Genomic DNA, 14,124 nt, shown 5'->3' with positions numbered 1-14,124 from the left:
TACAATAAGACTACATTGCTTTATGGAACATATTAGCTCTACATATCCTTAGCTGCAATTCCAGCTCTTGCTTATTGATTTTTTTTGCCTTTTCTCAAATATCTAGATCCCAAAATCTACTGCTACTCTAGTTTAGAGTAGTACTAATTAAGTTAATGTTTACCTATGCCTTAGAGTCAACATTTAAGAATGCACACAATGGGTTTATAACATGCTATGTTCCAGGGCTAGGTGTTTTGCACTACTAGGGAACTCCAAATTTTAATTTTTTTTCTTTGTGCAAAATTGTAGGAATTTCTTGCTGAATTTAATGATTTTGGGTATGTATCATTTTCAATATATTCATTCATAAATTTCTTCCATTTTATAATTTTGTAAAAAAAATCATTCTTAAATAGCCATTTTTGTTTTCTCACAAAATTGGCATTTATAAACATTTAATCTAATTTCCAAATATATTTTATTCGTTAAAAGGGATATCCAGGTTTTTTTTTAGATGAGAACTGCAAGATAAGCCTTACCCAAGTGTGAAATTCAAAGGAAAACTATTTGCAGATCATGCAAAGGTAAATCCAGTTGCTTTAATAATCCTATTCTAGTTGCTACTAACAATCAAGTTTAAGCCATTGGATGCAGAAGAGTAAAATAGCAAATGGAATTTTTAAAAAGTGATGCGATTTCTCATTCGGTTTGGTTGAATGTCTAGCATTAAGCAGATGCAAGGTACGTTTGATGTATTTATTTGACAACACACCCATTTCGTTTCTATATTGTTTAACTTCTTAAAATTTTGCTTATCAGTTAAAGCTCCACAGGCTACAAATTGAACTAAATGCATACTTAATCAACCAGCAATCTTTTTTTTTTTGGGGGGGGGGGGGATGGAAATGGCGGTTTTCCACTGGTGTTTACCCTCCAAGGGAGATGTAAGCCAACTTTTCAATCAAGAGTAAGAAGACAGATAGCATCCGCATGAGCTCGAATGCTGTTCTCTGTGCTGAGAGAAAGGGTCTGGATTTGTTTTGGAAGGTGCAGATAACACAGTAATCAAATCAAATCCATGAATAATCAAATTCACAAATGTCAAAACTGACAATGCAGAGGGTTGATTGTAGATACAGACAGATACTAAGTTGATCCACTTGTGCAAATGAATAGCTATGTATATGTGGAGCACCTTCCTCCCTTGGAATGAATGGGGAAATTATCAAGAAAGATATGCACAATATTGGACATGCAACACTTGTTCAAATCCTTGGAAAGGGATTGATGGATCATACATTGTGTATTATGGACAAATAACTAAATCCACTGCCTCCAATAAATGGGACTATGCATCTCAAAGAAATGGGACTTATGCCTCATGTAGAGTAGACTACATTCTTTAAAAAAGTGGTTCTCAACCTGTGGGTCCCCAGATGTTTTGGCCTTCAACTCCTAGAAATCGTAACAGCTGGTAAACTGGCTTGGATTTCTGGGAGTTGTTGGCCAAAACACCTGGGGACCCATAGGTTGAGAACCACTGCTCTAGAAGAATGGGAGACAAATGCTAGCAGTCTTCAAGCTGAGAAGAGATTTAGAAGGACAAAGCCTTATATAATTAATTGTGAAAGGGATTTGTAGTTTGTTGTAGTTCTTTGACAGTAAAGTTTGCTTGGTTGCGCTCATCTTGACTGCAAGAAATAAAAATGTGGTCCCATGCACATCTCTTGGAGGACGATTTCCCCATAGCACAATAAATCCATTAATCTCCTTGTTAGGTTTTGATGCGTCAATTTCATTTCCATATCAACTAGTAGTTCTATAGACTAGAAATGGAGACACTTGTTTTCCCAATGAACCAGTTCTGCCTTCCCTCTTTGTTCCCCCCGTATGATAATAATTTCAAGTGTTAACTATAATAAGGGAGAAAAAATAGATGAGATTTAGGCTGGCTAATGGCAGAGGCCCAGCAATCTTGATTTCAGCTCTGAATGAGAAGCAGTGGTGTGGCTTGAACCTTGGGGCTATGTAAATTCAAAGCATGGGGAGAAAAGAAGAATGGATGCCACTGTGAATGCATTCCATTGGTGATAAATTTAATTATCAAAAATGACTAATTATTCCATTAAGGTAAGTGCTCAGCTAGGTGATATTCATAGAATTAAGACTATATATATATATATATATATATATATATATATATAGTTTCACACACTACATTTGCTAAGAAATTAAGACATTTATCAAGTTTACCGGGAAGGATTAATGTGGCATTTTAGCTGCCGTTAGCATAAGAGACAAATTCAATTAAGGGAAAGTGAGAAGATGTCAACCATGCTAAGAAGCAGAGGAAGAAAAGAAGGGGGGAGTACAGCGGGGAAGACATTGTGGGAGAAAAGATGGGACACTTACCATGGCACCAACGCCGTAGGTGGCTGCTGGAGCAAGTGTGTGGTGGTAGGGGTCGGCAGCATAAAGTCGTCCGTAACTACAAAGAAAGCAGAGTGGAGGATTAATAAAGAAAGCACAAACATATTTTACATGGGTGATGCAGGGGGGTGGGGGATGGCAGGGAGACCACCAGAGGTTAAAAACAGAAAGGAATTGCGAAATGAATGCAATCAAACATTCCACCCTATCCAATTATACTGGAAATGAACTGACTCAGCGCTTTATGGAAGTAATATCCCCTGGGAGAATGTGTTCCGTCGGTGAAGGGAAATGATGAGGGGAACACAAATGTATAATTAGCTCAGGGAGAGCTGCACCAGCCAACCAATATGCATGGTGGCTGAGCCCAGGAATTCATCATGTTCTCCGACTCCTTGCCCAAAGGGCAATGGGAGGCAACCAGTGGTCCCTGGTAGATATTGATAGGTGATCCCAAGCTCATTATATAAAAAATAATGGGTCACTATGCTCTATCAGATGGTTAGTTAAATATGTTTGAGCTTCTTAAATGTGATGGCAACATCACTTTCCTATGCTCTGATTGTTGACAGAATGGAAACAAAGAAAACCTACAGTTCCCATGATTCTATAGCATTGAGCCATGACAATTAAAAGTGGTGTCAGATGGCATTCATTCTATGATGTAGATGCAGGAGACCCAAACAGAATTCCTGCTCAGCCTTGAAAACCCACCAAGCAAGCCACACTCTCTCAGGGCTCATCAACACAAGTCACTTCATTGGGGGCCAAAACGGAGTACAATACTCTAGACTAATCTTAGAGGTGGCTACACTGCCCATCTTCTTGACTCCAGCAATAGGAAGAAGTCTAGTTCGATACTACCTTATCTCAGTAGTCCCCTCTTGCCATGGATAAACTACCATGAAGCTCTCTGGAGCTCCATGGCCATCTGCTGCAGTGAGACAAATGATGTGGATCCATTCCATCCCCTTTTCTCTGTATTGAGAAGTGCAGAAAATGGCAATGCTGGGCCATGTGAATAATGGTCTGCTTCAGATTACAGCAGTCCACACTTCACCAAAACTCTGGAGGTTTCCCTGATTTCTCATAATACCATGTAAAACTAGTTGAACTGGCTTTACCCCATGTTATAGACTGGAAGTCCCTAGATGTCATCTGGACATCCAGATTCAAACATTGGGATTAGACACCAGTGTAAAAAACCTAAGACTTTGTGAAACTAGGCCAACCACAGAAACCTACTGGATGATTCTGGGCAAGGCATATTCTCTCATTTTCAGAAAAAGGGAATGGCACTTGTTTTCTGAAGAAATCAAGTCAGGAAAGCTCTGTGATAGCATGGTTGTAAGTCGAAGTTAACTTGAAGGCATATAGCAACATCAACTACTTTAATTTGGCCAGTGCAAATGAGGGAGAACTTTTGGTGGTGGTGGTGGTGGTTACCATAATCTATTTCTTCACATTCAGTATGGAGAGACCTTTAACAAACTGATGACAGGAGACAGATGAACCATTTACATTTCCCATCCCTACCCAAATGAGATATATTGCCCCAAACTCCACAATCCTGTTCTAATTTTGCTTTACACCCAATTTTGACAGGAGCTGAACTCCTCCACTCAGTTGAATTCAATAAATGATGTCAATTGGGTTTCTTTTTGTGCATTCATCACCCTAGAACTGGTAGGAATTCATGGCTCAATTGGCTTTTGCTTTCGCAGAGACCATTCTCTGCTTTGTGCCACAGAAGGTCAGGTTCATTGAGAAACAGAGACGTTAGAATATGGAGGAAGACATTTCCAAAGGACCAACACGTTGATATTATCCGAGAATATGCATCAATTTTTTTTCCAGATGATGAATAGACTTTTCTCTCTCCTCAGGGTGACCTCTACCTTCAGAATATGATGGTTTTATTATGATTAATAAATTTCATTTCCACAGAGGAAAAGGAACTGTGTCAGCTTAAACTGAAAAGCATGCAGGCTCCCTTCTTTTTAAATGCTAATTTTTTAAAACACGCCTTTACACGACATGAAAATTGAGAAGCGCAAAAGGTTAGCCCCGTGGATACAGACGCCGCTCTCAAAGGGATGAGAGAACAGGCTACATTGTTAGCCTGGGAGCCAGTAAACCAGGACAATCCTTGCATCACTATGCTGGCTATTGGATTTCTTTTCACATCATGTTTTCCCTTCAACAAGCTTCTGAATGGTTGCTATGTGTATGGATTCACTTTGCCAGCTAAAAAGACATCTGCACAAACATGGATTTCACTGCTGTTATGAGGAAGAAAGCGAAGGAGAAAGGTGGAAAGGAGACAACTACAGAGACATTATTTTACAGTACACAGCTTCACTATTGAGTTTTTCCCTGCCAAATTCAACTATTGCTCCTCAAACACAACCGTTACGCGAACAAGCCTGAAACTGGTCCTTGACTGAAATGGCTAGACACTTGGGCTCTTCTAGATTATGGGCTCTGGGACATTTTGCAGCCATCGAACTACAGTGTCCCCTCACTTATCGTGGGAGCTACGTTCCAGGACCACCCACGAAAAATGAAAATCTGCAAAGTAGTGACACTATATATAAGGAGGGGGCTATAAGGCCGTGATTTACATATTGCTTTGTATGTCCTCTCTCTCTATTTATGATTGGCTGCCTCTCTTCGAAGGGAAAGGGTGAAACCTCCTTCCACACTCCATCATTGCCAGGAGGGAAAAAAACTACAAAACAGCGAGTCTGCGAAAAGAGAACCACGAAGTAGCAAGGGAACACTGTATTCACCAATCTTTCCAAGTCTCCATCCCCAGCTCTGAGAGTCATCCTCAGGAACTCCAGGATCTCCTTGGGAAGTCCCTGGCAGAAAAGCTGTTGCTGTGCCCCCAGTAAAGGGAAAATAGTTAGCTGAATATCTGTCACTTCCTTTTAATGTTCTGCCCATATTGGAAATGGGAGGAGGTGGCAACAGTGCAAAGTGGCAATTTTGAACATTGTATGGTTGGCAAGAAATCTGTCCTCTGCAACAGCCCCAAAGGTGAGTTGTAATGGTTTATAGTTAGTTGGACTTAGCTCTGTCGTAACCCAGGATGCCAATCAGGATTTCTGATAATAAGCTATAATTTATATTTTTATTTGAGTATCCTTCATTCCTGGGCAGGAGACAAAACATGGAGGTCTATCAAACTTTCAAATAAGTTACCAGGGTGGGGTTGGAAACATTTTCCTTGGGGAGTTGCGAGTTTAGCTGGTTGCAGTTAGAGCATAAACACAAACCAAAGCAACATTCATCATTTTGTCTCTGGGTAAATGTTCTTTCTCTCGCCTTACACCTGGAAAACGGCGTAATCCTAGGATTAAGCAGAAGATCTGCTGTGTTTCCCCCACACAGAGGCTCCCATTCATTCTCGAGCAGGTGGCACAAACAGAGACAATTCATTATTTTTCCCTTGCCCGGCTTTGTTATCAACCAAGGAGTGGAATGCAAGCCCCTCCATTTACAAATTGCAGAAACCCAAGCTTGCTGTAATCTTGTCAAGTTGTCACGTTTGACTAACCATGTGAACTGACCTAGAACTATGAAGCACAAGAAAGGCAAGCTGTCAAAGAGATAATGACAAAGATGCCAGAACGGGTTGCCAGTTTCTCACGGCGGGCGAGGGAAGGATTAATCAAACTTCAACTATGCAAGAAGAACGGATAATCCAAGTGTTTGCTGGGTTGCCTTTTTTAGGGAACTGCTGCCCCCATAATTGCACTTCTTACCCTAATAGCTAATCTGTGATCTTAAAAAAAGAAGAAGGCCAGGCTCATTCCCATGTAAGTGTGCACTGTTATTTATTGCCTTGACAAAGAGATCAAGGAATTGCTAGCTTCAGGGTAAGCTGAATTTATTGGGGAACTAAAATGGTGTAACTTGATGTAAAAATGACGTTTCCTCCCACCTCTCCAGTTTCTGGAGAGGCTGTCATTCTCAGGCTGTGCCCACACTGTACACTTATAACTACTCAATGGCATTTGGAAAAAACCATAAGGCTCAGTTACAGTGACTCTCAGGGGCCTTCCACACAGCCATATAATCCAGAATAGCAAGGCAGACAATCCACATTATCTGCTTTGAAATGGATTATCTGAGTCCACACTGCAATATAATCCAGTTTAATGTGGATTTTACAGTTGTGTGGAAGGGAACTCAGAATGCCAATTATGGTAATGAAAAGTAGTCAAATAGCCTTTCTTTTTCCCACCATGTTTAGACTTTCTGAGTGTCCATAGTTTTGGAAATCAAATCTGACAAATTTGTCTGAAATGGTTTAATTAATGCTTCATGAAGACACTAAAGAAAAAATCCACTTGAAATCTGGTTTCTGCCTCCTGCAGAATTCTGGGATTTGTAATTTAGGGAGGAATCTTTAACAGCCTCACTAAACTACAAACCCCAGAATTCTGCAGGAGGCAGAAACTGGATTTTAAGTGGATTTTTTTCTCTAGTGTGATGACAGCCCACCTGAAAGACCGATGTGAAGATCAACTCTGTCTGAAATGGACACTGCAACATGGAAGCAAACTAGTTCATTTATTATTCATACCCTAACTTCGGAGAATTAAATATAGTTTTTGTTTGTTCTTTTTTATTTATGGCATGCATTCAAGTCATTTTTACTTACCTAACATACACAACTTAAACAAAATCTAGGGCCTCTTCCACACAGCTGAATAAAATCGCACATTATCTGCTTTGAACTGGAATACATGGCAGCGTGGACTCAGATAAACCAGTTCAAAGCAGGTATTGTGGGATTTTCTGCCTTGATCTTCTGGGTTATAAGGCTGTGTGGAAGGGCCCTAAGTATATAATGCAGGTATGTCATCATGTCTGCACAAGTCTATGTATTACTCATCTGTTGTTGTTTTTTCACTAGTAAATAATGTAGCATATTGTCATCATCTCACTATACATATTTTTAGGGGATACAGAGGAAATATAACAACAATATATTAACCAAAGAGTACCAAATGTTTCTAGAAGTAATGTCCATCTTGAAAATGCCTGTTATAGTAATATCCTGAAAACTAAAAAAGCATTAAAATGCAGCTCTATTGCAAGTTTGACTTTCAGCTCCTTTGATTAAAACTTTCTCCCACAGATCCAAATTTATAATGAATTTACACTTGCTACCAACTATTAAATAGCTAACAATTCATTAAATATTTGTTTCATGGTTTCTTCTTCTTGTCGTCTTAGTGGGCCATCTCAAAGAACATCTCAATAGGCAAACAGACATGCTTAAATAAATATATTGGTTGATGTATTCATTAAGAAATGAAGAGCTTTAGCTATATAATGCAAACCTAGGAAGTCACAATAGGTAGGCAACTGAAATGCTTTCTACTGTCCTGGGGTACTTAAAGAAAGAGAGAAGAATGCAATGGGAAAATGTTCCAAAGGTGCCCATGAGAATTTCCTCATGGACATACAGCTTCTCAAGCTCCCACAGCCATATAACCCAGAATATCAAGGCACAATAACCCACAAGATCTGCTTTGAACTGGGTTATCTGAGTTCATACTGCCATATATCCCTGTTCAAAGCAGATGTGGGATTTTATTCAGTTGTGAGGAAGGGGCCGAAGACTCTTTCTTGATTTTTATTTGCTCTGGGTACAATTCCATAACCCAAATTAAATAAACTTGGGAAGGATTGAAAAAGGCACATTATCATCCATGGGCAGATGGATGCCTGTTGGAACAGATGTGGGGGTTCCTATGGGATTAGGAAGTTCTTTTCAATGGGTTCCTGTCTTTGCTACATAATTCTAGCTGCCTGAGGGCCTGTCCACACAGCCCTATATCCCAGAATATCAAGGCAGAAATTCCCACATTATCTGAGTTCAAAGCAGATATTGTGGGATTTTCCGCCTTGATATTCTGGGACATATGGCTCTGTGGAAGGGCCCTCAGGCAGCTACTGAAAGGAACCATGGAGAGAGGTGAAGAGGCGCTCCATCAGACTAAACTGGGGTTCAGCTTGGTATGGATGGAAGACAGTGGATCAATCAGTTCCCTCCTCAACAAATATAACCTAGGGCTTTCCCCCATTCTATTTCTTTTCTTCTGTCAGCCTTGTAACATTTATTACAAAATAACATGCCATTCCAATTGGCTGGCAGAAACATCACATCTGGCAGTTGAGATCCGATCCCATGGACAAGAATCTCCAACAACATCGAGTTCTCAATGAACTGAGCTTACTCACACGATAAACTAATTATGACTGTGCTGAGCCATACTTTTTTTTTTGCCATAGACTTACTTTGTCAACTCTCATCTTCAAAAGGAACACAAAGCTGTATCATTCTTTCCAATGCCTCACAGCCATGTAGAAAAAGGAGAACTACCACCTAAGCAGTCTTGCTTGAAGCGTGTTTACATGAAAAGCAAACTCTCTAATTTTCCAAGGAACTCTACCTTCCTGGAACGACACTGTCTATTGGGGAGATAGGGCATATGGTCATACAGTTGTTGGACTTCAGCTCACACAGCCCTTTCCCAATTGGCTATATTTCCTGGGAGGGATAAGAATTGGAGTCTAACATCATCTTGAGGGCCGCAGGTTCCGCATTCTCATTGTGCCATAATGTCAATAGTAAAAGTCCTCATTTTACTACTCTTTCCTTATTTGTCTTCTATTACTGTCCAGAGTGTTCTTTTTCAAGACTGAGAAAGATTGCAGTGTCTATCCCATCTCTCTTTGTCCAAACAAATCGATTGTATATTGAAAAGACATTCTATGCTTAGTGCCTAGGAGAACAGTAGAATAGCCTATTCCACACACCTTTGTATGGTCCTGCGCTGGGTGGAAAACAACACAATATTTCCCATAACTATTCTGAAACAAATTGGAGTAAATGGTCCTAGTACATCATGATAACAGATGGTTGCCCCCTTCCTTTCTTAAGCTGCAACCTTCCCTCCCTCAAAGCATGTCATGGAAAATTGAAACAACTATAACAGTTTACTCTACAACTACAATATTTCCCTAAAGGCTGGCCTCCAAAGGAGCAGTCCCACAATACATCCACATTCCTTAGATTCTCAGTTGTAGAGATCAGCAAAGCTGTGTGGGGCCAACATAGCTATTTTTGTAGGCATTGACCTCCCAGATTCCCCAGACTATCTGTTTCTGGCCAAAAGAAAAAAGGTAAATTGCTTCTTCTAGAAAACCTTCCAGAGTGGTAATTCAGGTTTTAAATAGCAGGCCCCCTCATTCACTATTTAATATACAATGATCCAACCCATTCTTCAAAAACAGAAAGAGACTTGCAGAAGATATTGGGTTATTTGTTTGATAGCATATTTGGCAGGTTGTCCTGCTTCCATTGATCAACTTCTGCTCATTGATCTAGTGGGAAGCATTACTTGTTGAGAGGTCAACATCCATAAAATTCCATACTTTCTGAAAAACTAACTTGTTTTAGAAGGAGCTTACAGCTCCAGTGTTTGAATGACTTTCAATGAAAATGCAATTCTAACCTTCTGGGTCATGGATTGGAGGGTAAGATGGGGATTTATTCCTACCAATTCTCTAAGCAAAGGATACACAAATATATGTTTTAAAATACAGATTGGAATAACCTATGCTGAAAGAACTGGTATGAAGAAAACTCTTATTGATTTCTATACTTAAGACATGTCTCATGCACGTTTCCGTTTTGAACCAAGGCCTACCTTTATGCAAATGTGGCACTAGTTTTGGTATTGTATGGGCAAATTGCTGCAATGTTTGACCATATTTCAAGTTTTCTACCTTATAGATTATTCAGAAGCCAGTGTGGCTTGTGGACACGAGTCCTACAGGGGCATGTTGGGACCTGACCTCAAGCCTCTTTGGTCACTTTCCTCCCCACATTGTCCCAAAATGCCAAAATGACAATTGTACCCCACCTGGGCTATTTTAAGAATGGGAGAGACATTTCCTGCTGTAGGAAATAGGACCTTAAATGGCAGGGTGGCTCAGAAACATGACAAAAAATGCTTCCATACCATATAGGGAAAATGATAAATGCATAGAGGCAGTTTGAGGTATGGAACTCTATGGTTCTCTGAGAGGCTAATGCAGCCCCATAATTTCTCTGACCCCATTTATGAACATGCAAGTGAGGCACCTTCTAAGACACTAGTTCTCAACCTGTGGGCTCCCAGGTGTTTTGTCCTACAACTCCCAGAAATCCCAGCCAGTTTTAAGCTGATAGGATTTCTGGAAGTTGAAGGCCAATACATCTGGGGACCCACAGGTTGAGAGCTACTGTTCTAAGACAACTGGCATGCACTTGTGTGAGTATAGCAAATAAGCTATCTGGAAAAAAAATCATACAAATCAATATATTTGTACATATATGCAGGTACTACAAGAGCAATAGCAACTAGATTGGCTAATGCGACTGCAATAAGTGCACCAGTAAAACAAAACAAAACAAAACAAAAAGTGTAACACAATCCACTGATTAAAGCTAAACTAATTCTTTTTTCAGGATTTTGCCTTTTAATTGTCTTTCCAGATGACCTTCCTTCCTTCCTTCCTTCCTTCCTTCCTTCCTTCCTTCCTTCCTTCCTTCCTTCCTTCCTTCCTTTATCACTGCAGTGGTATCTTTAAAAGAAACTTTAGAATAATGGTAACTTTTCTAGATCATGTAAACGTGAAACAAAACATCAACGTCAGCAGAATAACCTAATGTGTTTCCCGCACCAAAGCCTAGAGGCTTTGAGCTACAACCGAGTGAAACTATTCCAAAGATTTATCTTATGGGCTTTACTAGGCTTTCTCTAGTGATTAACTGCGGCATGTGTAAAAGGATATTGAGACTCGGATGGATGCATCAAGAAGTATCAATGATTGTTACCTGCAGAGGTGTTACAAGAAATTTCATCTGTTGCAACGAAGACGAATTGATTTCTGCAAGAGAAGATAAAATTCACAATACTGCTTGCTGACTGGGAAATGTGCTCGCTGCCGATTGAATTTATGTTTACAGATGGGTTAAGGGGGAAAGTGCTTAATTTTAATGAATGTAGAGAAAAGGCAGGTTGACACATCCGGTTACCTCGAGAGTTTCTAAGGATCATGAAGCAGACATGCTGGGATTTTTTTACGGCAAAAAAATAACAGGGTGACTCTGGAGTATGGGCCAGCTATCAATTCTGGCACTGGAAATGTTTGGTTTGGGGTAACAAAACATCTCATGCTAAATTGGACTTGAAAAGTTTCCCCGCTGGAAATGGACCTACATCACCTAAACGAAGGACACGCTGTGTTGCTGTTGAAGACATCCCTTTTAAATACGTTAGGGAGGGGCACAACCAAGTAAAATCTAGAATATTTTGAATTTCTAACCCACTGCAAACTTAAACATTTTAATCCTGCTCCCAAAACAATAACAATACAATATATCCGAATACACCATAATTTCAACAATGAAATTACCATATATACTCGTGTATATATGTCAACCTCATATATAAATCAGGGGCTGGTTTGTGGGACAAAATTATGGATTTTGATATGACCCACTGATAAGTCAAGGGTCATTTGCAGAGAGGGGAAAGTGTGAATGCCAACTTAGGTTGCTACCTGCATTTTCCACTAAAGTATTCAATAGCGCCAGAAGCATTGAAAGTCAAGAAAGTCAGTGCTTCTTTTGCATTCTTCTGGGATGGACTAAGCATAGAGAAGGGGATGGATCTCCCATCCCTTTTTGATAAGTGATAAGCACATTTTTATATTGACCCGTGGACAGGTCAACTCAGAATTGTGAGGTTGATCTTTGGACTAAAATGTCTGGACTTATACATGAGCATATACAGTAGTTCACGGTGTAACTTAGTAAAGTGCAGAACTGATATTAACCTTCCTCTTGCCAAATTGATTGCTCTACACTCAACATGAGCATTGCAAATGAAAGAAGGGGAAATAAAACTACAAACATTTGAACTCTTTTGACTGGAACAAATAGTCATCATCATTATTATGTCAAACGAAACAACAAAACACCCACACACATCCATTCTGGCTAATCATGCCTTGTGTCCCATGCAATCGTTCCACTGGAAGGCTAGCAGATGTCAAGTGTGTAAATTGAGGGCACACACACAATGCACCATGCACGACAGCTCAGAAATACTGCACAAGCACCATTGACATGAAGAGCAGTTGCCAGCATTAGCAGCAGCGCGAACGAGACAGTCCTGTTAGTGGCATGAGATTGGTCCTGAGCCACCGTAACACAGAAGCCAGTTTCATGCTCCAGAAAAGCAATCAAAATGGCAGGCGAGATGTGGATTGGGTGTCTGGTGAATGTCTGTTCCTGAGACCCACATTCCAGTTAAGCCAAAGTACTCAGATGCTAAGACTAATCAGGAGGCATTCCCAAGCCATTTACTCCTACTCTTATTAAAGTCAGCAGGATTGCTCTTGTGGCAAACTCTAGCTTGAGGCTGTGCATGTACCAAGACTTGTCATACTGGCATTTGTTCTGTCTGAAAGTGACAAATGATTTCGATTGAGTGAGAGAGGCATGACAGGCGTGTGTCCTGTGCCCAAACTATTCCAGGTCACAAACTTTGCATCTCGGGCTCAATTTGTAAAGTTGGCAGTGGTAGGCCCAATGAACACTTGAGGCAAACGTATAATGATTTGTCCTGTAGATTTACTGTTACTGCAAACCCAACTTAATAGCAGCGACCTATGGTGTTATGGTGCCTGGCACGATAATGACGTTCAGTGTTTACACCCAGAAAAAGCTATATTCAAGCTTTGTGAATGGATGTTGCCTGCATATATTTTTCTCCTATTGTATAAAGCTATTGGCATGTTTAATGGAATTTGAAAATGACAGGGTTATCAGAATGACACTTGAACAGGAATTGCAGTAGTGAGAAACCTTTCAAAGTCTGCTCCGTCAGCACCCTTCAGCTTCACAGACTGATGTATTGGTTTCGAAAGTGACATCGGAATGAAACTTGACTTGTATCCTGTCATCTGCTTCCCTTCGTGCTCTCATAAAAACATCTGTTCCACCCCATGTTGCTGGATCAATGTCGGGCACATTTAAGTACTTGTTGATCACAGTCAGTGCATGCAATCTCAACAAGGATTTGATCGATTGGTGAAAAACGACTATGAGTTAAAACTCTAATCCAGCTGGTTAGAATCTCTGAGGTTTTGTTCTGGGCTGATAAGCATGAAAAAAGAGTTCTTGGAAAGTGAGAAATCTCCCAAAAGTTGCCACTGTCCATGTGTTGAAGCTGTCACAGAATTCCTTAATTACAAAAGCTGAGAAAACTCTTTGGTTCTTTGCAAAGTCTGTCACAAAATATCATACATCCCATGGTATATCTAACACAACCTAAATAAATGAGGTTGAACCTCCTCAAACTGTGCTTTCATGGGATGTGTTGCACTGTGTGGCAGAGAACTATTCAGTGATTTCCTCATTATTATACCAGTGACAAATACAGACATAATTATATTTCAAAAATAGTTTTTTAAAAAGAAATTCTAGAAAGACCCCCTGACTCTGTAGCAGAAGTAGATTCTCTCTCTGTATCAAAGTATGTCTGTATGCCTATTTATGGGCTTTGATGCTCCATTCCATATGGAGGGGCCAAAAGACATAGTAGCCACTCATTCACCTGCAAAAGCTTCCTGTGG

The 14,124-nt window shown here is 40.1% G+C and overlaps 1 protein-coding gene across 12 annotated transcripts in view; it reads right to left on the bottom strand.

Moving 5' to 3' along the window:
• The window catches only part of RBFOX1 (RNA binding fox-1 homolog 1), a 1,606,230-nt gene that overhangs the window by 6,697 nt on the left and 1,585,409 nt on the right, over positions 1-14,124 (bottom strand). For 10 of the 12 annotated variants that reach the window (XM_067473372.1, XM_067473373.1, XM_067473370.1 and 7 more), the window contains one exon: positions 2,395-2,470. In XM_067473372.1, the coding sequence (XP_067329473.1) occupies positions 2,395-2,470 (76 nt within the window). Of the gene's footprint in view, positions 1-2,394; positions 2,471-11,317; positions 11,371-14,124 lie in introns of all 12 variants that reach the window. The other 2 variants (XM_067473365.1, XM_067473366.1) reach the window with 1 other exon arrangement.

The sequence above is a fragment of the Anolis sagrei genome, chromosome X (assembly GCF_037176765.1).
Source record: "Anolis sagrei isolate rAnoSag1 chromosome X, rAnoSag1.mat, whole genome shotgun sequence".
Lineage (NCBI taxonomy): Eukaryota > Metazoa > Chordata > Lepidosauria > Squamata > Dactyloidae > Anolis > Anolis sagrei.
The sequence above is the reverse complement of the archived record's forward strand: the minus strand, read 5'-3'. Positions and strand labels throughout refer to the sequence as shown.